The sequence below is a fragment of the Gouania willdenowi genome, chromosome 18, assembly GCF_900634775.1.
Source record: "Gouania willdenowi chromosome 18, fGouWil2.1, whole genome shotgun sequence".
Taxonomy (NCBI): domain Eukaryota; kingdom Metazoa; phylum Chordata; class Actinopteri; order Blenniiformes; family Gobiesocidae; genus Gouania; species Gouania willdenowi.
This window is the reverse complement of record NC_041061.1, coordinates 23,954,240-23,977,411: the sequence shown is the minus strand read 5'-3', so window position 1 is coordinate 23,977,411 and position 23,172 is coordinate 23,954,240. Positions and strand designations below refer to the sequence as shown.

At 40.3% G+C, this 23,172-nt stretch overlaps 2 protein-coding genes across 42 annotated transcripts in view; both read right to left on the bottom strand.

Annotated features, from left to right (window-relative positions):
* ank2b (ankyrin 2b, neuronal) overlaps positions 1–23,172 on the bottom strand; it is a 229,697-nt gene that overhangs the window by 3,458 nt on the left and 203,067 nt on the right. For 31 of the 41 annotated variants that reach the window (XM_028474145.1, XM_028474134.1, XM_028474137.1 and 28 more), the window contains 10 exons: positions 22,954–23,031; positions 22,716–22,847; positions 22,473–22,625; positions 22,172–22,388; positions 21,971–22,031; positions 4,891–4,983; positions 3,614–3,697; positions 3,326–3,490; positions 1,973–2,161; positions 1,803–1,894 (listed from right to left, as the gene is read on the bottom strand). In XM_028474145.1, coding sequence (XP_028329946.1) covers positions 1,803–1,894; positions 1,973–2,161; positions 3,326–3,490; positions 3,614–3,697; positions 4,891–4,983; positions 21,971–22,031; positions 22,172–22,388; positions 22,473–22,625; positions 22,716–22,847; positions 22,954–23,031 — 1,264 coding nt within the window. The remainder of the gene's footprint in view (positions 1–1,802; positions 1,895–1,972; positions 2,162–3,325; positions 3,491–3,613; positions 3,698–4,890; positions 4,984–21,970; positions 22,032–22,171; positions 22,389–22,472; positions 22,626–22,715; positions 22,848–22,953; positions 23,032–23,172) is intronic. The other 10 variants (XM_028474128.1, XM_028474167.1, XM_028474166.1 and 7 more) reach the window with 4 other exon arrangements.
* On the bottom strand, positions 6,692–13,130 carry LOC114480222 (uncharacterized). Its single transcript, XM_028474171.1, has 2 exons — positions 7,418–13,130; positions 6,692–7,122 (listed from the first exon to the last, which is right to left on the bottom strand). Exon 1 carries the CDS (start codon positions 13,090–13,092, stop codon positions 7,804–7,806), a length of 5,289 nt encoding a protein of 1,762 aa, XP_028329972.1. The 5' UTR covers positions 13,093–13,130; the 3' UTR covers positions 6,692–7,122; positions 7,418–7,803.

Here is a 23,172-nt window from a genome sequence, read left to right as displayed (position 1 = left end):
AGTAAAAAATATTTCAAAATTGTATCTATAATATAAAACTACATGACGTAGCCATACAATCTCAAAATGAGGGGAAAAATGGTAAAAGTATAAATCTCCTTTTCTTAACCTAGCCAACAAGTTACACTGTTGTTTTCTTCACTATAGTGTGATTACACAGCCATTTAAGAGCAGAGCACAAAGAGTAAAAAACAATATAAATTCACTCATACACTGTGTTTATCTTGGTTCTTCTTCTGTTGTGCAATTCTTCTTCACAATGTAAATGGTGAAGCGACACTGCGCCCATCTGCTCATGTATGGTACTGCAGCAAAAATGATTTTTGTCAGGAATTTACACTATGAATCTAAAAATGAGGATTATTTAATAACACAGTCAGCCTCAGAGAGCTAAAGGAAAAAGCAGTTTTACTGTGTTTTGGACTAAGTGCTGGGATTCATTGGATTCATTTTGAATGTCTTGTATTTCAGGCCACTTTTGATGGAATGTATGGATTCTGTAAGATGTGGCATCACTTTAAAGGTGAGGAATGCTGGCTTGACTGTCACCATTTTTTTCCCACGTTTGACAAAATAATTGACTGTGATGGTTGCGTCTTAGAATAATTTATATGGTTAAAAACAGAAGATTCTAAGCTTTCAAATGGGATCTGAATCTTGTGATATGCTGCTGTATTTGAGAAGCATTTAATTCCTTAAAGCTGGGGTTTGTGGAATCGTGAGGCGCTCCACGCTGATCAGAGAAGACACACTCCGTCCACACTGCAGATGAACTGGGTCTGTTCTCTCCACCTTAGATCATTTTTAATAAGCTATTTATTCTGTCTGTTCTCTCTCTCTCTCTCTGACTCGGTGCGGACTGCGCTGACTGAAAGCGGATCGCTCGCAGTTCGCTGCACACACCGACTCCGCAGACAGAGTTCCTCCTGAACAGGTTTGTGCCTTTAATCTGTTGCTTCTCCACCTCAGTCTTCCTTTTTTCCTCTTGCTTTGCCACGTAACCGCTGTGCTAAAAGTCGTACTAGAGACTTCAGGTGGAATATAATGCCATGGGACTGTCCCTACTCTCAGCTCGAGAACGCACATCAACTTTTGACGAGCAGTTTGAGCAGCCAATAGCAACACGTGTGGGCTCGCCCTGTTGGTAGAAAGATCTCTGATTGGCTGAAGTCCAGCTTCACGTTCCTGTATTTCTGAAGCTCATTTACAGAGACAGGAGAAGGAGCAGCGATTCACTGTCCACTCAGAACACTTTAGATTACAATATGCAATACAATATAATAGGATGATTATGGATTTTTGACCAAATAAAACAAAACAAAAAAACGTACATACTCCAGCTTTAAGAGCGTGAATGAGTGAAAACATGCATTGTAACCCGTATTCGCGACGATGGATGTTTCAACGCGTCGACACAAATTTTTGTAATCAGCATTATCAATTATTTTACGAATCATTTTTGCATTATTATAAATGTTACACACATTGGGATTGGCGCAAATCTACAGAAGGTCTATACAGTATATTTAAATATATTTTTTCTTTGGCCCCTCCTGGCAAGAATCTCAAACTCCGCCTATGCATTTGGACTGTTTTCGTATCCACATCCATCCTGTTTTTATACAACAGTTACGAGTGAAATATCATCAAGCCAAGCCCGTTAAAGCAGCTGTAAAGTGCAGTCATGTGACTTTACTGTGCGCTGCTGTGCTCACATGTTTACGTGAGTTAGTGTGAGCCGGTAAAAATCACACCATGCATCGCAGCCTCAGCTATCTGTGCACGCTGCCATGCACTCCGACCTTTTAACCACTGAACCGTCGTCCTGTACGACCTCCTTCTCTACTACGTGAGGCAGGAGCGTTTTCTCAAAGCCTCCAGCGTAACCCAACGCCTGAAGGAGGAGCAGTCACAGATCAGAAGGAGGAAGAGGAGTGTTGATCCACAGGAAGCGTGAGTCTCTAACACTGACCTTCTCAAAGTCCTCCCTGGCTGAGGGCAGATCAGCAGCCAATGAGGCTTCTCCGGTCTGCTTCTCCACCCGCTCTCCTCTCACCACCGTCGTCTTGACCACCTTGCTGACCTTTCGACCTTGTACCGGCTCCACCTCAAACTCTGATGACATGGCGGCTTCGAGGGCGAGAGGCTCGGTGAAGGTCAGCTAGAGAAAGATTTGTAAACCAATCAGTCGTTCAATAAATCAGACGAAAAACAAATTATTACAGTTTGACGTCAGACTTTGAAGCTGATCTGACTGATCTAATATCAAAACATGTTGATTTGCTCAATTACAATTTGCTAACATTATCCTTAATCCTCTGCGGTGTTTCCATTAGAGATCTTTCTAAATGTTGTTCAAGTATAATTTGCGCGTTGAACGTGTTTCCATTGAAGGTTGTTTTGGGCTGGAGCCTCGTTACTTGTGTGAAATCTCATCCTGCGAGACTTTGCTGCAGAAACATAGATGCTCCAAACCTCCTTTTAACACTGTGTTCCTTTGATGTTTGCTGTCTAATGTGGCAGTAATCATTTTATAATGCTATGAAATATCTTGGTCTTGTCTATTGTCTACGCGTATCCGCACCACGTTTTCTCAGAGAAAAAGTGGTCATGTGACCAGGTACGTCACATCATGTGACGTCTTATGTGGAAAAAGTGGGTAACACTTTACTTGAAGTTTTATACACAAAGGCTGACATTACGCTGTCATTATTATGACATGGCACCTGGCATTAGCATTAATAAGATGTCATGAAGGCTGCCATTAAGTATCATTTGTTACCCTAACCCCACTAGATCCCTCCACCTAACCCAAAAGATGCCAACATAGCTCCAAAGGTGTCTTATTCATGCTAATGACAGCGTAATGTCAGCCTTATGCATAAAACTTCAAGTAAAGTGTTACCGAAGTGTTTCCATAGTGCTTTTGCAATTCATCTAAAAACCATTTATTTGAAATACCTCCTCATGAAAGCGTAAAAAGTCTTTAGCAATATTTAAGTGCTTTTTCGAAATTCAGGTGTTTCCATCAACAGTTTTTTATTGCGCTATTTAGATTGTGCTCATTTCCAAGGATAATGGAAACCAAGCTTCTGTATGGAAAACAGTGACATTAGAATGTCAAACGGAAGAGATCTGTCCGTCTCACAAGAGATATATAATAATAATAATAATACTGTTTCTGGTTTTTCCTTTTCCTTGTATTCCTTTTCACATTCCTTGTATTCTACCACGCAATGCAATTTTCCGATTCTGAAGAGGAATCAGTAACCATACACACCTTGTTTCAATGCATTTCCTGAGACCACGCCCCCCTGTGACTGACCTCCTTCTGCTCGCCCTCACTGTGGATCACAGTCCTCTTCAGCACTCTGGAAACACAGTCTCCCTCTTCTATCTGCACCGGCTCCTGCTGAGAACCCTCAACGGTCACTTCCTGGGACTGCGTTCCATCCGGAGACACATAACTACGGATCACCTTCCGTGTGATCTGCAGGACAAAATGTTAGACAAAATTTAAAAAAAATCCAACTTTTAATCAACTTGTATAAATCTACAGTCTTAACCAAGCCGTTCGTGGTTAGCGTCTGGTGTGCCATAACGGATGTCTTACCTTCTTGATGACCATGTTGCCGTGCTCGTCTGTGTACTTTTCCTCTGTGACCGTCTGTGGAGGGATGTCTGGCAGAGTGTCCGCCTGCAAACACACAGAGCACCCATTAACATGTTCGGCCTTTAATCAAGAGTCACACACAATATAAACGATTGATCATTCACGTTAAAGCCCACGGGTAACAACCATCACATTAAACAAGGCGTAGGCTTCTGGTGGCCACGTGTGGTCCCTAAAGTAAACGCAGCACAACATTTCTCCAACTCAAAAACACAATCTGACATCAAAAATACACAAAGAAAAAAAAATACACAAAGCGACAAATATAATAACAAAATGACTTCAAAAACAGTAAAGACAAAAAGGTAACACTTCACTTGAAGTTTTATACATAAAGGCTGTCATTAGGTGTCAAGTCATTATTATGACATGACACCTGTAATTAGCATGAATAAGATGTCTTGAAGGCTGTCATTAAGTGTCGTTCGTTACCCTAACCCTACATAACTGTACTAGATCCCTCCACCTAACCCAAAAAACATCATAATTTAGTGAACAACACTTAATGACAGCTTTAATGACACCTTATTCATGCTAATGACAGATAATGACAGCATAATGTCAGCCTTTGTATTACAAAGTGTTACTGGGAAAAATATACAAAATTACTACAAAAATACACAAAAAATATTCCAAAAATGCACAAAAATATACAAAATGACAATAAAAATTAATTAATTCTCAGATTGGGAATTTTTTTAAACACTGACACAAATGTTGATTTTGTGGTTGAAACCTAAGCTGAACTTAATCTTTAATCATGCCTTAAGTTTTAAGACTAACTTTTTCCTTGTATGTAGCTACGAGTAGGAAAATTATTGTATTACTTGATTGTACTTTTACCTTGTTTTTGTTGTAGTATTGTTATTAATATTACATGAAATTACCTTATTACTACAGTTATCAAAGTTGTACTGTATCTTCCTGCCTCATTTGATGGGAATGACTTCCACTGCCTACTAAAATAGGTCTTTTACACTGTATTACACTTACTCCCTATCGATACCACTCATACCACTGACAATAGATTTTTTTTTGCCGTTTTATTATCACCTGAATGGTCTATATATCGCCATGTGAGGGTTGTACACTTTGAGTTTTTATTATACGAGTAGTGAAAAAAAAACCACGGATGGAGAGAGAAAAAGAAAGTGTATGAAAGAAGCTCCACTCTTTATCACTTTACACTGCACTAAAGCCCCGTCGAACAGAATTACCTGAATGATAACTCTGCGTCGGACCACCCTGGTGGTCAGCACTTCCTCCTCTGAGCTATCAGAGGACAGCATCCCTAGCTCCTCTGCTATCTCCTGGGACATGGCACACAACCAGTATGGGTCAGTGGACCAGTTCTCCACAGTAGCACAACACACGCCTGCATTCAACAAGCTGTTCCTTCTTTCCTCCTATAACCTCACTTTGTATTCCTGTCTCTACAGACACAGAGAGGATCAAACTTAAATCCACTAATATTGTCTGTATTGCAGTGAAATGGGATGAAAAGAAGGCACAGTAACTCATTATTACAACTCAAACATGCAGTCGTTGGAATGACAAAACTAAATTTAATGAAAATGTTTTAAAAAGCAAAAGAAAACAAGCGAGTGGTGTGAAAGATAAAATCAATTACATGCAGTTACTTTGTAAGCACATACACAAACTATTAACAAGACAACCTCTGCACCAACAGAGCACAAAGACCATGGGTAAAAAATATAGACATCAATTGAAGTAACAAAAATCTTACTGTACATTTAATGACAGAAAACTTTAGACCAAAGTCATTTATTTTTCATTGATTTTCCATAATCACCAAAATTAAAAGCCTTCAAACACAAAAAAATTAGTTTTATTTGTGGGCATCCCTATTTTAGAGATTTCGTCATGTTGATCTCATTACTGTGTTGCAGCTTCCATTGAGAGTCTATGGTCAGATAGCATTCAATCTGACATTTTAGTGCTTTAGTTATGTGTCATCTAGCTCCATAAAGTTATGCCGAACAATACCAGAAGCATCACGGTGGGCACATTTTTTAGTTGCGATCAGCCAACCAAACATACAGACAGAACGGACCAATCACTTTTAACTGAAAAACTAAAACAAATCTGATCCTTCTTTTTACTTCTGTTAATCACAAAGTTTTCTTTCCATCTATCTCTAAATCTTAGGTCTGCAAATTCACGTAATGTTTGATCTTGTGCGCATCCCTTATTTTGGTCACACATGAGCTGACTTTCGTGCACCCCTGCTAAAATCTTAACAGACATAATCTATATACTAACAGTGAGTGTGCACTGAGACTGTACAAATACCAAACGCAAACAGTGGGGTGCGCCCAGAATGGGTAACCAGTCTATCATCAGATGAACATCCATAGTGAGTATTCTCACATTCACAAAAACATGCATAGTCTATACACTAGCTTAAACTTCCCAATTATTAGTTGGATGCACCATCACAGCAATAAGTTCAAACCACAGTCAGTCACTCCCCAGTTAGAGTAGCACTGTGCTCATGCTAAACTTCTTACCCTCCCAAGGAAGTCGTCATCATAATACCCTGCCTGATCCCTGGAAGGAAGTTCTTCACATAGTGGATGGTCACTCTCAGCTTGACCCTCTGAATCATAAGCAAATTCCCCCAGACTTTCACTACCAGAAGAGAATCGCTTGTAATCGTCGACCCGAAGAAAAGGTTGACCCGACCACTGAGGTCCGTCTTTTAGGCATGGAAAAATAGTGCTCCCAGGTACCGGGGAAGGCGGTTCTGAAATGTGATAGCTGATCTCACGATCTACTTTCACATCCTCTGGGTCAGAAACATCAGATAAGGTTTGTTGACAGTCAAAGAATTCTAAGTCAGAGTCAGAGAATTGAAGAGAGCCAGAGCCTTTACTAAGTTTTCTTTGAAACTTGAATTCCTCGGGTTCAAAATCAGAGGTGGTTTCCTCAAAATCTAAAGGACCCTTTTTAAAGTCTGTACAAAATCCAAAGTCTTCTGTCTCTCCTTTTGTTATAGCAGCTCGTGCTGAGATTAACTCAGTGGACAGTGGGGAAACTTGACTTAGATCATTTAGAGATGCTTGAGTACATTCAGAAACCCTTAGTGTTTGATGTCCTGAAAAGACGGCCTCATAATCGGCTGGCACCAAAAACTCAGTTGACATAGGTGAAAAAAGTTCACTGGATTGGGCTTCTTTTGGAGACAATTCCCATGCTGAGCAGCTAGATGGGTCCAACTCTTTGGTCTTTTCCTGTATGAGTAGTATTGGAGTAACACTTCGATGGGTTTTGAATGAGTCCTGTTCTGGTAGTTGTAGGATGACCGTGTTTGGCTTGTCAACAGGCAACAGGACTGGTTTAATGATATCTTTTGCTGCTGCTGTGCAGCTTAATAGCTCATGTTGAATCTCATTGTCTTTTTGAGACTCTGGTGTCTCACGAGAAGCCTGTAAATGAAAATTTTAACATATCCCAGTAAATTGCAGGATAATTAATCTAAAAAATGGGCATGCATGTTTTATTAGTATAACAATCTACCCAAAAAGTTACTTGGTTTGCATTTAGCTACACTATCCAAATCACAACCAAATGAGAATGTTAGTAATTAGTTACTCTTGATATTTGGGTTTAGCATTTACATTGAATAGACCCTGTGAGATTTACTGCACTCCCGTTTATTCCATTAGTTTGTTCAATTATTCCAAAACAGTCTTTGTTGACGTGTCATGCACTCAATCTTACCCTTCGAAGACTGTCCTTGCTCTTCAGCTCTGAGACCTTCTCTTCTTTTCTTCTCACATCATACACTGCCTTCACGGGCAAACAGTCCTCTTTACATACTTTTGGGACAATTCCAACTTGTGATCCATGTTGAATCTTTTCTTCTGATGGAACTTTTGACAGTTTCACACTTTGCAAGTTAATACTGTTTAAGAGTAAGGACTCATTATCATCCAAAAGAGATGCTACATGGCTCATAGGTTCCAAGTCTAATTCCTCTTCTGTTTCGATACTTTCAGGACTTAATGGTCTTGGGCTGTCATCAATCCAACAATCAATAGGCAAAGCCACAAACTCAGTGTCTGATGACAAAGATACTGGAGATGATGATCTTTCCATGGCGAAGCTTACATAAAATATGAGGACAATATTCTCATAAACTCAGGTACAGGAGAATCGGGAAGAAGGGGTCTGAACTCAGTGACAGATGATATGGATTCAGGCGAGGATGGTCTGTTACTCCATGAGGTCACTATAAGTTCACACTCTGAATCCGAACCTTGTGACTCAGGTGATAATGACCCATAGGTAGCTGTGCTATCTTGCAATGACAATGTAAAATGTGGAATGGGCGAGTCCGGAGATAGAGACCTGTTCCCATTGTACTCAGGAGCAGATTCTGGGGATGATGCCCTTTTCTCGGCCATCCACATGTCTGGCTCAAATGACATTACTCTGTATTTCGGTAAGGATTGATCATCTTGGTCTTTCTCACACAATATCCCTGGAGATAATGATCTAAAATGAAGATGCTGCGTAACATCTAAATCTGGTGACACTGTTTCAGGTGAAGATGATGTTGATCTCATGTATTTGACACATCTTGGAAGTGTTGTTAGAAATTCTGGTATAGGGGAATCTGGTGACAGTCGTCTAAAGGCATTAATGGATTGCACGGATTCTGGTGATGATGCTCGTTCTTCTCCTAGGCCTAATATTTGTGGCATGAGTGTATAGTCTAGGGATGATTCAGGGGAAAAGGAAGTATAATCATCCTCAAGGGCAGGGAGAATCACCCATTCATCAGCAGATGCCTGTGTTTCAAATGTGTACTCTTTTACTCTGTATGGGGCAGGCAACTCCTCAGTTATTGGGCGAGGTAAATCAGAGTCTAAAACAGCCACAGGTTTTTCTGTAGAAGTGCCTTCATGAGTATAATCTTGTAAATGTCTTTCCTTTTCTTCATTTTCTTGTAAAGCGCTCTCATACTCTATCGTGCTACCAACAAATTGCATGAACCCTGTTTTACTCCTGAATGTTTCTCCCGCATACAGAGGATCACGTATTTGAGAAATCAGCTTCCACAACTCAGCATCGTAAACCAAATTATACTCAGCTACCATTACAGCTAATTCTTCAGATGAGAGCAGTTCTGTTTTTGATGCTGTGCTCATAGTGGACGCTTCAGTAGCATCTGAGTGCTCAAATTCATTCAAAAATGGGTTTGGGATCAGTTCTTCCAAAAAGGCTGACTCATCTGCTTTCGGAGATGATAATATTTCTTCTGGACAAAAATCAGATGAGCTTGGAGATGAATTGTCTGTTGGGGATTTGACTCCAAAGGATATAACATTTTCCCCAAATGTTTTAGTAAAATCTGGTATAGATGAATTAGGGGCCAGGGGCTGCCTTGCTTCATCTAATATTTCGGATTGAGGTGACGATGCTCTTTTATCCATGTCAATTAAAGCACAATATGTTGAGTCACATTCTTCATCTGATAATAGTGATTGAGGTGACAAACTGTCATAGTTTGTTTCCACTTGCTCAAAAATATTTTGTGTAAACCAAGGAAGAGGCGAGTCTGGAGATAACCTCTTGGTTTCATCAAGAGATTGTGTTGATTCTGGCGATTCTGATTTAATTTTCTCAAGTTGCATCAATGCTGTGGGGGACATTGGTATATATTCTGATATGGAATCAACTGACTCTGTCCTTTCTATGAACTCCACTTCTGCCTCCATAGAATCTCGTCTATCTTCAACACCAAAATACTTGGAGATCAAAATCTCACCTAAAGCATACTCAATATCTGAATCAATGGAGTCAGGAGAAGGTGAGTGATACCCAATATTTACAACAACATGATCATGTATTGCTGATGTGTAATCAGGTATGGGTGATTCTGGAGGCAATTTCTCAGATTCATCTGCAGAAGCAGGTGAAAATGTTCTGTGGTCATTACCAAGTGATCCGATGCAAATAAAAATGTACTCATCATCTGACCATGTTGATTCAACGGATGTTGACCTTTCACCAAAGGTTGTTTCCGTAAACAATGCTGGAACAAAATCTGGGATGGGGGAATCTGCAGATTGCTCACCTGATTCAACAGATTCTGGAGAGAATGGCCTGCTTTCTGAGACTGGTGATAAAGAATAATCCATTTCTATATCTGAAACCAATGACTCATATGAGGAGGATCTTAAGTCCACATATGAAGGTACTGACTGAAATAATGTGAATTCAGGAATAGGTGAGTCTGGGGAAAGACATCTAAAGGTGTCATTAATTGCAGCTGAATCAGGAGATTCTGCTCTGGCCTCAAAAAAACAGGGACCATAAAAATATGTCTCTATATCATCATTTGAATCCACAGAATCAGGAGTTATTGATCTGTAATTTATTACTGTGGGTACATCACTGGTAAACTGGGGTAGTGGAGAGTCAGGAGACACACAACTGTCATCAGATATTCCTGAATGGCGCGACTCTGTTCCATCCTCAAAATCAAATATCTGTGATATCATTGGGGCAAATTCTAAATCTGAAGCTTCTGATACAGGGGATGAAGACTGGCATGCAACAGAAGAATATACTTCACTCAAACCCTCATAAAAATGAGGTACTGGGGAGTCTGGAGACAGTTTTCCATTAGCATTAAAAGATGGATCAGAATCAGGAGAGGAGCAGCGGTCCTCACAAGTTAAAAGAGAGGACAATTCCATTTCTAAATCTGACAAAACTGATTCTGGAGACAGTGATCTTACAGAAGAGTGTAACATAAAAGACTCTTGTATTTGCCATGTAAATTCAAGAATGGGTGAGTCAGGTGAACGAAGTCTGGCGTCCTCTATAAATGCATGTGCATCAGGAGATTCTGCTCTGTCTTCAAAAAGCCAAGGGAGACACAAATCTGTCTCCAAATCCTCTTCTGAATACACTGACTGAGGTGATGTGGATCTGTATTTAATACCAAATAAAGTGGGTTCACTCACAGTAAACTGTGGTAATGGAGAGTCTGGGGAAAGACATTGATGATCAAACTCAAATGATCCAGATTGGCATGATTCTGCTCGATCCTCAAAATCAAATATCTGTGATATTGATGGAGAAAAATCTAAATCTGAAGCTTCTGATACAGGCGATGAAGACTGGCATGCAACAAAAGAATATACTTCACTCAAACCCTTGCAGAAGTCAGGTACAGGGGAGTCTGGAGACAGACTTTCATTAGCATTTAAAGATGGATCAGAATCAGGAGAGGAGCAGCGGTCCTCACAAGTTAAAAGAGAGGACAATTCCATTTCTAAATCTGACAAAACTGATTCTGGAGACAGTGATCTTACAGAAGAGTGTAACATAAAAGACTCTTGTATTTGCCATGTGAATTCAGGAATGGGTGAGTCAGGTGAAAGAAGTCTGGAGTCCTCTATAAATGCATGTGTATCAGGAGATTCTGCTCTGTCTTCAAAAAGCCAAGGGAGACACAAATCTGTCTCCAAATCCTCTTCTGAATACACTGACTGAGGTGATGTGGATCTGTATTTAATACCAAATAAAGTGGGTTCACTCACAGTAAACTGTGGTAATGGAGAGTCTGGGGAAAGACATTGATGATCAAACTCAAATGATCCAGATTGGCATGATTCTGCTCGATCCTCAAAATCAGATATCTGTGATATTGATGGGGAAAGATCTAAATCTGAAGCTTCTGATACAGGCGATGAAGACTGGCATGCAACAGAAGAATATACTTCACTCAAACTCTCATAGAAATGAGGTACTGGGGAGTCTGGAGACAGTTTTCCATTAACATTTAAAGATGGATCAGAATCAGGAGAGGAGGAGCGGTCCTCCAAACTTACAAGAGTGGACAATTCCATTTCTAAATCTGACAAAACTGATTCAGGTGACAGTGATCTTACAGAAGAGTGTAACATAAAAGACTCTTGTATTTGCCATGTAAAGTCAGGAATGGGTGAGTCAGGTGAAAGAAGTCTGGCGTCCTCTATAAATGCATGTGCATCAGGAGATTCTGCTCTGTCTTCAAAAAGCCAAGGGAGACACAAATCTGTCTCCAAATCCTCTTCTGAATACACTGACTGAGGTGACGTGGATCTGTATTTAATACCAAATAAAGTGGGTTCACTCACAGTAAACTGTGGTAATGGAGAGTCTGGGGAAAGACATTGATGATCAAACACAAATGATCCAGATTGGCATGATTCTGCTCGATCCTCAAAATCAAAAATCTCTATCATTGGAGCAAATTCTAAATCTGAAGCTTCTGATACAGGGGATGAAGACTGGCATACAACAGAAGAATATACTTCATTTAAACCCTCATAGAAAGCAGGTACAGGGGAATCAGGAGACAGTTTTCCATTAACATTTAAAGATGGATCAGAATCAGGAGAGGAGCAGCGGTCCTCGAAACTTACAAGAGAGGACAATTCCATTTCTAAATCTGACAAAACTGATTCAGGTGAAGATGATCGTTGAGCATAAAGTGATGAAAATGACTCTTGCAGCATCCATGTACATTCAGGAATGGGTGTGTCTGGTGAAATAGGTCTGAATTCCTTTATCAATGTATATCCATCTGGGGATTCTGCTCTTTCTTCAAAAAGCCAAGGGAGACACAAATCTGTTTCGAAATCTTCCTCTGAATACACTGACTGAGGTGATGTGCATCTAACACTCAATACTGTAGGTGCACTCACAGTAAACTGTGGTAATGGAGAGTCTGGGGACAGGCATTGATGACCAAATTCAAATAACTCTGATTGGCATGATTCTGCTCGATCCTCAAAATCAAATATCTGTGATATCAACGGGGCAAATTCTATATCTGAAGCTTCCGATGCAGGGGATGAAGACTGGCATGCAACAAAAGAATATACTTCACTCAAACCCTTGCAGAAGTCAGGTACAGGGGAGTCTGGAGACAGACTTTCATTAGCATTTAAAGATGAATCAGAATCAGGAGAGGAGCAGCGGTCCTCACAAGTTAAAAGAGAGGACAATTCCATTTCTAAATCAGACAAAACTGATTCTGGAGACAGTGATCTTACAGAAGAGTGTAACATAAAAGACTCTTGTATTTGCCATGTGAATTCAGGAAGGGGTGAGTCAGGTGAAAGAGGTCTGGAGTCCTCTATAAATGCATGTGTATCAGGAGATTCTGCTCTGTCTTCAAAAAGCCAAGGGAGACACAAATCTGTCTCCAAATCCTCTTCTGAATACACTGACTGAGGTGACGTGGATCTGTATTTAATACCAAATAAAGTGGGTTCACTCACAGTAAACTGTGGTAATGGAGAGTCTGGGGAAAGACATTGATGATCAAACACAAATGATCCAGATTGGCATGATTCTGCTCGATCCTCAAAATCAAATATCTCTGATATCATTGGAGCAAATTCTAAATCTGAAGCTTCTGATACAGGGGATGAAGACTGGCATACAACAGAAGAATATACTTCATTTAAACCCTCGTAGAAAGCAGGTACAGGGGAATCAGGAGACAGTTTTCCATCAACATTTAAAGATGGATCAGAATCAGGAGAGGAGCAGCGTGGTCCCTCGAAACCTTACAAGAGAGGACAATTCCATTTCTAAATCTGACAAACTGATTCAGGTGAAGATGATCGTTGAGCATAAAGTGATGAAAATGACTCTTGCAGCATCCATGTACATTCAGGAATGGGTGTGTCTGGTGAAATAGGTCTGAATTCCTTTATCAATGTATATCCATCTGGGGATTCTGCTCTTTCTTCAAAAAGCCAAGGGAGACACAAATCTGTTTCGAAATCTTCCTCTGAATACACTGACTGAGGTGATGTGCATCTAACACTCAATACTGTAGGTGCACTCACAGTAAACTGTGGTAATTGAGAGTCTGGGGACAGGCATTGATGACCAAATTCAAATAACTCTGATTGGCATGATTCTGCTCGATCCTCAAAATCAAATATCTGTGATATCAACCGGGGGCAAATTCTATATCTGAAGCTTCCGATGCAGGGGATGGAAGACTGCATGCAACAAAAGAATATACTTCACTCAAACCCTTGCAGAAGTCAGGTACAGGGGAGTCTGGAGACAGACTTTCATTAGCATTTAAAGATGAATCAGAATCAGGAGAGGAGCAGCGGTCCTCACAAGTTAAAAGAGAGGACAATTCCATTTCTAAATCAGACAAACTGATTCTGGAGACAGTGATCTTACAGAAGAGTGTACATAAAAGACTCTTGTATTTGCCATGTGAATTCAAGAATGGGTGAGTCAGGTGAACGAAGTCTGGAGTCCTCTATAAATGCATGTGCATCAGGAGATTCTGCTCTGTCTTCAAAAAGCCAAGGGAGACACAAATCTGTCTCCAAATCTCTTCTGAATACACTGACTGAGGTGATGTGGATCTGTATTTAATACCAAATAAAGTGGGTTCACTCACAGTAAAACTGTGGTATGGAGAGTCTGGGGAAAGACATTGATGATCAAACTCAAATGATCCAGATTGGCATTGATTCTGCTCGATCCTCAAAATCAGATATCTGTGATATTGATGGGGAAAGATCTAAATCTGAAGCTTCTGATACAGGCGATGAAGACTGGCATGCAACAGAAGAATATACTTCACTCAAACTCTCATAGAAATGAGGTACTGGGGAGTCTGGAGACAGTTTTCCATTAACATTTAAAGATGGATCAGAATCAGGAGAGGAGGAGCGGTCCTCCAAACTTACAAGAGTGGACAATTCCATTTCTAAATCTGACAAAACTGATTCAGGTGACAGTGATCTTACAGAAGAGTGTAACATAAAGACTCTGTATTTGCCATTTAAAGTCAGGAATGGGTGAGTCAGGTGAAAGAAGTCTGGCGTCCTCTATAAATGCATGTGCATCAGGAGATTCTGCTCTGTCTTCAAAAAGCCAAGGGAGACACAAATCTGTCTCCAAATCCTCTTCTGAATACACTGACTGAGGTGACGTGGATCTGTATTTAATACCAAATAAAGTGGGTTCACTCACAGTAAACTGTGGTAATGGAGAGTCTGGGGAAAGACATTGATGATCAAACACAAATGATCCAGATTGGCATGATTCTGCTCGATCCTCAAAATCAAATATCTGTGATATCAACGGGGCAAATTCTATATCTGAAGCTTCCGATGCAGGGGATGAAGAATGGCATGCAACAAAAGAATATACTTCACTCAAACCCTTGCAGAAGTCAGGTACAGGGGAGTCTGGAGACAGACTTTCATTAGCATTTAAAGATGGATCAGAATCAGGAGAGGAGCAGCGGTCCTCACAAGTTAAAAGAGTGGACAATTCCATTTCTAAATCTGACAAAACTGATTCTGGAGACAGTGATCTTACAGAAGAGTGTAACATAAAAGACTCTTGTATTTGCCATGTGAATTCAGGAATGGGTGAGTCAGGTGAAAGAGGTCTGGAGTCCTCTATAAATGCATGTGTATCAGGAGATTCTGCTCTGTCTTCAAAAAGCCAAGGGAGACACAAATCTGTCTCCAAATCCTCTTCTGAATACACTGACTGAGGTGACGTGGATCTGTATTTAATACCAAATAAAGTGGGTTCACTCACAGTAAACTGTGGTAATGGAGAGTCTGGGGAAAGACATCGATTATCAAACTCAAATAACCCAGATTGGCATGATTCTGCTCGATCCTCAAAATCAAATATCTGTGATATGAATGGGGCAAATTCTGTATCCGAAGCTTCCGATACAGGGGATGTATGTTGAGCTCTGAACTCATATCTCTCTGATAAAATTGGTCGAAAATCAGGTACTGGTGAATCAGGAGAAAGATGTCCAGTAGATGTAGTTGAATAAGGAGATTCAACTCTGTCTTCAAAAAGCCAAGGAAAATATTCTGACTCTAAATCCTCATTTGAATATACTGAAAAAGGGGATGATGATCTACATGTTACCATTAAAGCACAATGTTCAACATTTGTGTCCTGGGGAATTGGTGAATCTGATGGATGTTTGTAGTCATACAAGGAGGAGATTGAGTGAGGGATGCCCGGTCTTCCATCCAATAACAAAGCCAGTTGAAGATCTGATGTACATGATTCTGGTAATGATGATGTGTATTCAGTAACATTACCGAAGGATAGTGGCAATGCTGGCTGGAAATCAGAAATGGGAGAAACAGAAGGAAGTTTTTTGTATTTGCTTAAAGATGCTGAAGATTCAGGAGATGAAAGCCTGTCTTCAAAAGGCATCAACATACTTTCCATTAGCTCTGATGCATTTGATGACACTGACTCCGGAGTTAAGGATCTGTTGTCTGTATAGGTGTGGATAGACTGCTGTACAGCCTGTCTAAAATCTGGTATTGGTGAGTCTGGGGAAAGAGGGCCAAACTGATTCTCTGATACTGCTGATTCAGGAGATGAGGCCCTGAAATTCAACTGTGACATTACAATTACATGTGGTAAAGTGCTAGATTCTGGATCAGAATCTGATCTCACTTGTTCATATTTTGTACCTTCTACATCTACATTTACTGATTTAGGAAGTGAGCGTCCAAATTCAACAAAGGATGGGAAACGATCAACTATTTGTGGCAAGAACTTGGGTTCACGTGACTCTGATTTTTGTACAAATGATTCTGAATCAAAGGGCTGTTGTCGGTGCTCATCAGATAGTGACGAAACGTATTCATTCATATTGTCTATATCAGAATAGATAACTGATTCAGGAGAGACCGATCTGCATGTAACAGTTGGGGTGGGAAATATGATTCCTGCAAAGTCAGGTATGGGTGAATCAGAGCAATTTTCTCTGAACCCATCTTCAGAACCAGAGGTTAAAGATCTATTATCCACATTAGTTAAGTGCACGTCAGAAACTTCATTTTCACTGTCTGACAAGCAGAATGTTGGAGTTGAAGATTGGCTCACTGCAAACATAGCAACTTCTGTGTTTTGGGTGAATTGTGGCAAAGGAGAATCTGGTAACAAGCTGTGTAAGTCAGTAAGATGTGTTGCTGAATCAGGGGAATTTGTTCTCAATTCTGATAATACTTTCTTTGACTCAGGTGACATGGGCCTATACTCCACCAGACTATCAGGTGAAAAAGACCTTTCAGGTTTTAATAATGCAAATTCTGTTGAGTTGCTCCTTTGAACATGAGACCCATCGAAATCATTAGGGTCCAAAGAACCTAACTCGGGTGAGAGAGCTCTCTGCACAGCAATGGGTTCAGAAGAACTGAGTATATCTGAGCCAATGGCACACTGTGTTGAGTGTGAGGGAAGATTACTATTCAGAATGTCAGTTAAGTACAAAGTGTTAGCGAAGGTTTTTCCAATATTATGAGGGTCAGAAAGCTGGCATATTAGCTGGTGTGCTCTAAATGGTGCCTCAATTGCTGGTGGCTTACATTCAAGTGTGAAAACAGCAGATTCTGGCGATTCTGCTCTCTGGTCAGTAAATGTTTCTAAGGGCTCATACTCTGAATACACCGACTCTGGTGAAGAGGATTTGTGGTCAAAAGGAACTGTATGTGACCAATACCCTAAAACAGAGAAATCTGGTAAGGGAGAGTCTGGTGATAATCTGAGTTTTTCATCTAAAGATGATATTGAATGAAGTGACTCTGGTCTGCTTTTACAGAGAGTTTCATGTATGTCAATGTCTGACTGCTCAGTTGATGTATCTGATCCTGGTGAAAAGGGTCGAGATTGTGAAAAGTCAGTGAAGAACTGGGGAACTGGAGAATCTGGACACAAGTCTGTCAAAGACTCAGGAGAATCTGATCTAAAAACTTGTAGCTTTGCCATGTCTCCAGGTGAAAGAGGCCTGTACTCTGACTCAGAATCAGGAGACTCACGTCCCTCCTTTACCTTCGTATCAGTAGACATGTCAGACACTTCCATAGTGAGACCAGACACAGAGTCCCTTGATTTTAAATCAGAGTCCTCTGCAACATATTCAACTGTTGTCCCCACATACTCAAAAAACCCAGTTTTACTAAAAAATGTCTCTCCAACATATGAAGGATCTCGTATTTGAGAAATTAGTTTCCACAGTTCAGCATCATAAACAAGTTTGTAGACTGGAACCCGGATTGTCGTAAGGGGTTGACCCTCTTCATCCAACACTTTTTCTGTGAAGTTCTGTATGTCTGTTTTTGAAGAATCTGGTTTGTGTTCAAAGTTACTTTTGTTTGGATTGGATTCTTCAATTTGAATTTCATTATTCAAACTGACAAATTCCTGTTGTGATGATCTTTTGAAAGTTAGGAAAACAGGTTCAACGGGTCCTGTCTTGCGTTCTGATATTGCTGATTTATCTTTGCAGTCTTTACCAGAATCTATTGAATCTGGTGATGATGCTCTTAACAGTGGAGACCTTGTCAAATAGTCAGCCCCATATTCAAGATCTGAGCAAGATGAAACAGGTGAAGGGGAATTGTCGAGTGCTGTCGAAATGAAACACTCTGGGATAAAAGAGGAAAAATCTGGTACGGGAGAATCTAATGATAATTGTTGGTTTTCATCAAAAGATGTTATTGAAGAAAGTGATGTGGTTCTGCTTTCAGAGACATTGGCAGGTATATAGTGATTTAATTGGTCAACTGACACATCTAAGTCAGGTGAATAGGACAGAGGTTGTGAGATGTTAAATAAGTCAGGACAAAACTGGGGAACAGGGGAATCTGGACATAAGTCTGTCAAAGACTGTGGAGAAACACATTTGAGCGCACCAAGACTTTCTAGTTCCTCAGAGGATAAAGGTCTGTAGCTTGACTCAGAATCAGGAGACATTAACCTCTCTTCTTCATATGTATCATTTGACATATATTCCCCAGTCATCAACAAACCAGAGTCTCTGGTTTGTAAAACGGAATCATCTGCAACATATTCAACTCTTGTCCCCACATACTCAAAAACCCCTGTTTTACTGAAAAAGGTCTCTCCAACATATTGAGGATCATTTATTTGAGAAATTAGTTTCCACAGGTCAGCATCATAAACAAGTTTGTAGACTGGAACCCGGATTACCTTAAGAGGTACCTCCACTTGTTCTGTTGTATCAAATACTTCCATTTCTGAAGAGTCTGGCTTTGGTTTAAGATTACCTTTATTTGAAATTAATTCTTCATAGTCATTCAAATCAATCAACTTTTCTTGTGGCAATCTTTGACAAATCAGTGAAATTGATTCAACAGGCCCTTTCTTGGGTTCAAATATTACTCCATGATCTTTGTAGTCTTCATTAGTACCCACTGAATCTGGTGATGATGCTCTTAACACTGGGGACCCAATGTCATCCCTAGATTCTAGATCTGAGCTAGCTGAGACTGGGGAAGAAGATGTTTCCATTACAGCTGAATTGAGACAAAATGGGTGAAAATCTGGTAGAGGGGACTCAGTCAAAATTAGCCAGTTTTCATTAACAGAATCTATAGATGAGGGTCGGTCCTCCAAAATCAACAATTCTATAGCGTCGCAACCATATTCTGGATCTGAATCTGTTGATTCAAAAGTGAAGGACCCATCAAATGCAGCATGTACAATAGACTCAAAGAAAAGCTCTTCAAAGTCAGGAATAGGTGAGTCAGGGAAGTGAGCCCTGTACATGTTTATAGAGGATACTGAATCAGGAGAACATGGTTGGTGCTCAAAAAGTGACGAGATATCATGATCAGTCTCAGTTTCCTGATCTATCCAGGCTGAATGGTTAGAGGCCAATGTATGATAATCTTGGGGTTCCTCAGGAAACAAGGGATCAAACTGAGGAATTGGAGAATCAAATTTCAAAGCTGGCCAACTATCAGTAGATCTTTCTGAATTGGAAGAAACTGGATTGACGGTCTCCGTCAAAATAAGTGATTTTGATGACAATGTTTTGTATTCTGATTCAGCCTCAAGCAGAAGATGTTCTTCTCCAACTTGTGGACCTTTATTTCCAGGAACAAGTATACACTTACTTTCATCAGATGAAGTTAAGTCTGCTTCTATCAATGGTCCAAAATCGCTTGCAGAATCAATTGAACCAGGAGATAGTGGCCTGTTCTCAAAATGTGTTAGCAATGGCATTGGCTCATACTCTGTATCCGATAACGGAGATTCTGGAGATGTGGAATGGCGGCCTAAACACACAGGGGGATGCATGGATAGCCCAAAATGTGGTATGGGGGAATCCGGAGGAAGGCGTTTGTTGAATGTATCTGATTCAGGAGTGGATGATCTACGATCTAATATTGTTGATGGCAGGGATATTGCTTTAGACTCCAGAATAGACTCAGCTGAAAATGGCCTTTCTTCAATATCAGTTAGAGAAATTACAACCCAGTCATCATCAAAATCTGAAGGCTCTGGCAATGACTCTGTTTTTTGATCTGCAGGTATGCAATCACTCACCAACTCTGCAGATTGTGTTGATGTAGGATGACACAATAAGTGACTTTCCAATTGTAAAAGAGAACACAGTTCATATTCAAAAGCAACTGCAGCAGGAGATAAAGCTCTATTTTCATCATTTGCCAATTCCTTAGAAAAAGAGCCATATTCTAGGTCTGAACATGCTGACACAGGTGAACAAGATTGACATCCAGTTGTTAAAATTGTTGAGTTAGGACAGTTGTGATCAAACTCAGTAATGGGTGAATCAGGTGACAATGCTGCATATTTATCCAGAGATCCACCAGATTGCTCAGATGAGGGCCTGTCTTCAAAGCCTTGTGTTAAATGTATAATTTCATGTTCACTATCGGAAAACAATGAATCAGGTGATAATGACCTACTTTGACAAACAGTAAAGCGGTCTAGTACGGGTTGTCTAAATTCTGGTACAGGAGAGTCCGGTGGAAGTAAAGATTGTGCCTCAAACTCGGGAGAAGATGACCTCTTCTCGGGGAGATCAGGAGTGCCACGCACAAAAGATGTAGAAAACCAATGTACTACTTCTAAGATGGCAGACTCAGGTGATGAGGCTCTGCCCTCTAAGTCATATGTCAATGAGGGAGGTGAAATTGATCCTTTGCCACTACTACCAGGAGAAACTGGCTTACCAAACGGCCTTCTATTTGAGACCATTGGTGTTAGGGGCCGTTCCTCTGCTTCTAAAGCTAAAAACAAGGGAGTGCCCCTTCGCAGAGGTTGCTTGTGAACAGAAGCCCCAACAATGGCAGGTTCCCATGGAAAGACAGGGGGTGGGAGAGGTGATAAGGGCCGGAATTGAGGTACTGGAGAATCGGGTGCAAGATTTTTCAACTCATTTACCGATAACACTGAGTCAGGTGAAGAGGCCCTGCTGTCTGATAGCATTAGGTCTGTATCATCATATTCAGGAGAAGATGTTTGAAGCCGAGGTGAACTTTCAACATCAGAAATGCAATCAGTAAGATAGTCCAGTACTTCAAAGTCTGTCTTAGATTCATTTTCAGTGCACTTTTGAGACAATGATGCATCACAGATTAGTTCACATGACAAATCATAATCTACCAAATTTGAGGTTTGAGGTTTCTGGGAAGGCAAATTTAAACATTTATCAATGACAGGAGAAATATCACCTGATATTGGATTTGCACACAGATTTTGGTTAATGGTATGGCTGACTGTGACATCAAATTCACCTGAAACTGAGTAATCTTCTATGTCAATATTTGTTCGAGCTAAGCTTAAGGCCTCATTACTGGACGTGTTTTCTTTAGCAGGCTGCAGAACTTCATCTTCCCTCTGTCCATCCTCCCTACCTGAACTCAGGTCTCCATCATATCCATACAGGACTTTGTAAAGCCTAAGTGAAACTTCATCTATGTGTTTAGTGGCCAGTTTTGGGGATTCTGTACATTCTGGCATTGCTCTTGCAGAAACAGGGTTAGGTTGAAGCATTCTTTCATTTGTAGGAGTATGTGATGCCTCGCTGGTTCCAGTGAGCTCTATCCACAGTTTTTGGAAGTCTTGCTCTGCATACTCACACTCAATCAAGCTATCTGCAAAATCCGTCATTGACAATGGTCGACTTTCACAAATACCTGTTCGAGAACTATCGGCAGTCTCTCGACAAGGTAAAGGGGATAAATGATGATCACTGTGACCAAAATGTGTGGTTTGTAAACACTCCAAGGTCCAGTCCTCCCCCCCTTCTGCGCCAGCAGCCCCTTCATCATCACATGGCTCATTAGACTGGGAAGACAGAGTAACTGAGACAGGTAACTTGGGTGCCCCTTTGTTTACAGGGTCCATCACATGGGTTTGGAGATTGTAGGGAGAGGTGCGGTACAACGTGAAGAAGGGACTTACGTGTTTATAACTGCCTGTGTGTACCGTGTCTTTGACTTCCTCATAAATTCTTTGTGATGTGCTGCAAAAAAAAAAAGAAGTTTATTAGACAAACTACATTCCTGGTAACTATTTGTGAAAGTCGAATTTATAAAAAAACAAAAACAAAAACAACCTTGAACTTAGCTTAACTTTGTAGAGGGTATTTTCCATCAAACTTACTATGCTGTGTCCATCTCTTTTTGTAGCTTTTCTTTCTGGATGTTTCTTGGGTCTGTGTCTGAGCGACCTGTTGTCTCATTAAGTGATGAAAAACTGGAAGATAAATCCTCTGATGACACTGTGGGCACTTCTTGCGCTGAGACTGGACTTTGATGTGAAGTCTTTGTGTGTCTTCCTGGCCTTGGGCTATCAATGTCTTCATGAAGAGCGGCAAAACCTGATCATACAACAGGGGCAAACATACAGCATGTGATCATTTTGGGCTGTTTATAATCCAATTATCAACACTGTGCTTTTCTACCTTCACTATGATCCAGTGCAATAGTCTGCTCAATTTCTGCATAAGTATGTGATGATGTTTCTTCTTGAGTAGATTTGAGTATTTTGGTTTCAATGATATGAACAATATCCATTCTGTTGATCTTTGTCAGTCTTCTAATGAGTGCAGCCTCTGCTAAAAAAAAACAAGAAGAAAAGTAGTTAAAGTTCTCAATATAGCCCTCAATTTAAAGCAGAAAAATCAATACTTTTACTCATCACGTACCTGTGGGGTGTGTACCTTCACTTTCTGCCCAGAGTTTCAAAAGTGCATGGCTTTGGTCTTGCAGTGAGTTAGGGTGTTCATTCCTTATCTGGTTGATCTTCTCCTCACTAAAGTCCAGCTCCCGAGCTAATTCTGTGAGGTAAAACAACACTAAATTACTTTCAGTTTTAACAATCTACATTTCTTTCAGTCAGGTTTCTTTTGTACACCTCGCCAAATTTTTGAGAAAAACTCTTACCAACCCAACTGAAGCCAAGGTGATCAGCTAGAATAGCCAACCTTTGCTCTTTTCTCTCTGCTTCATCGTGTGGGTCTACTGCAAATATCACCAGATAGCCATGAGCAGACCAAACATTACATGAACGTAAACTTAAAACACATTCACAAAAAAAAAAAAAAAAAAAAAAAAAAGAAATTCTTCACTGGCTTTCTTTTTTTATTATTATTCAATCAAAGA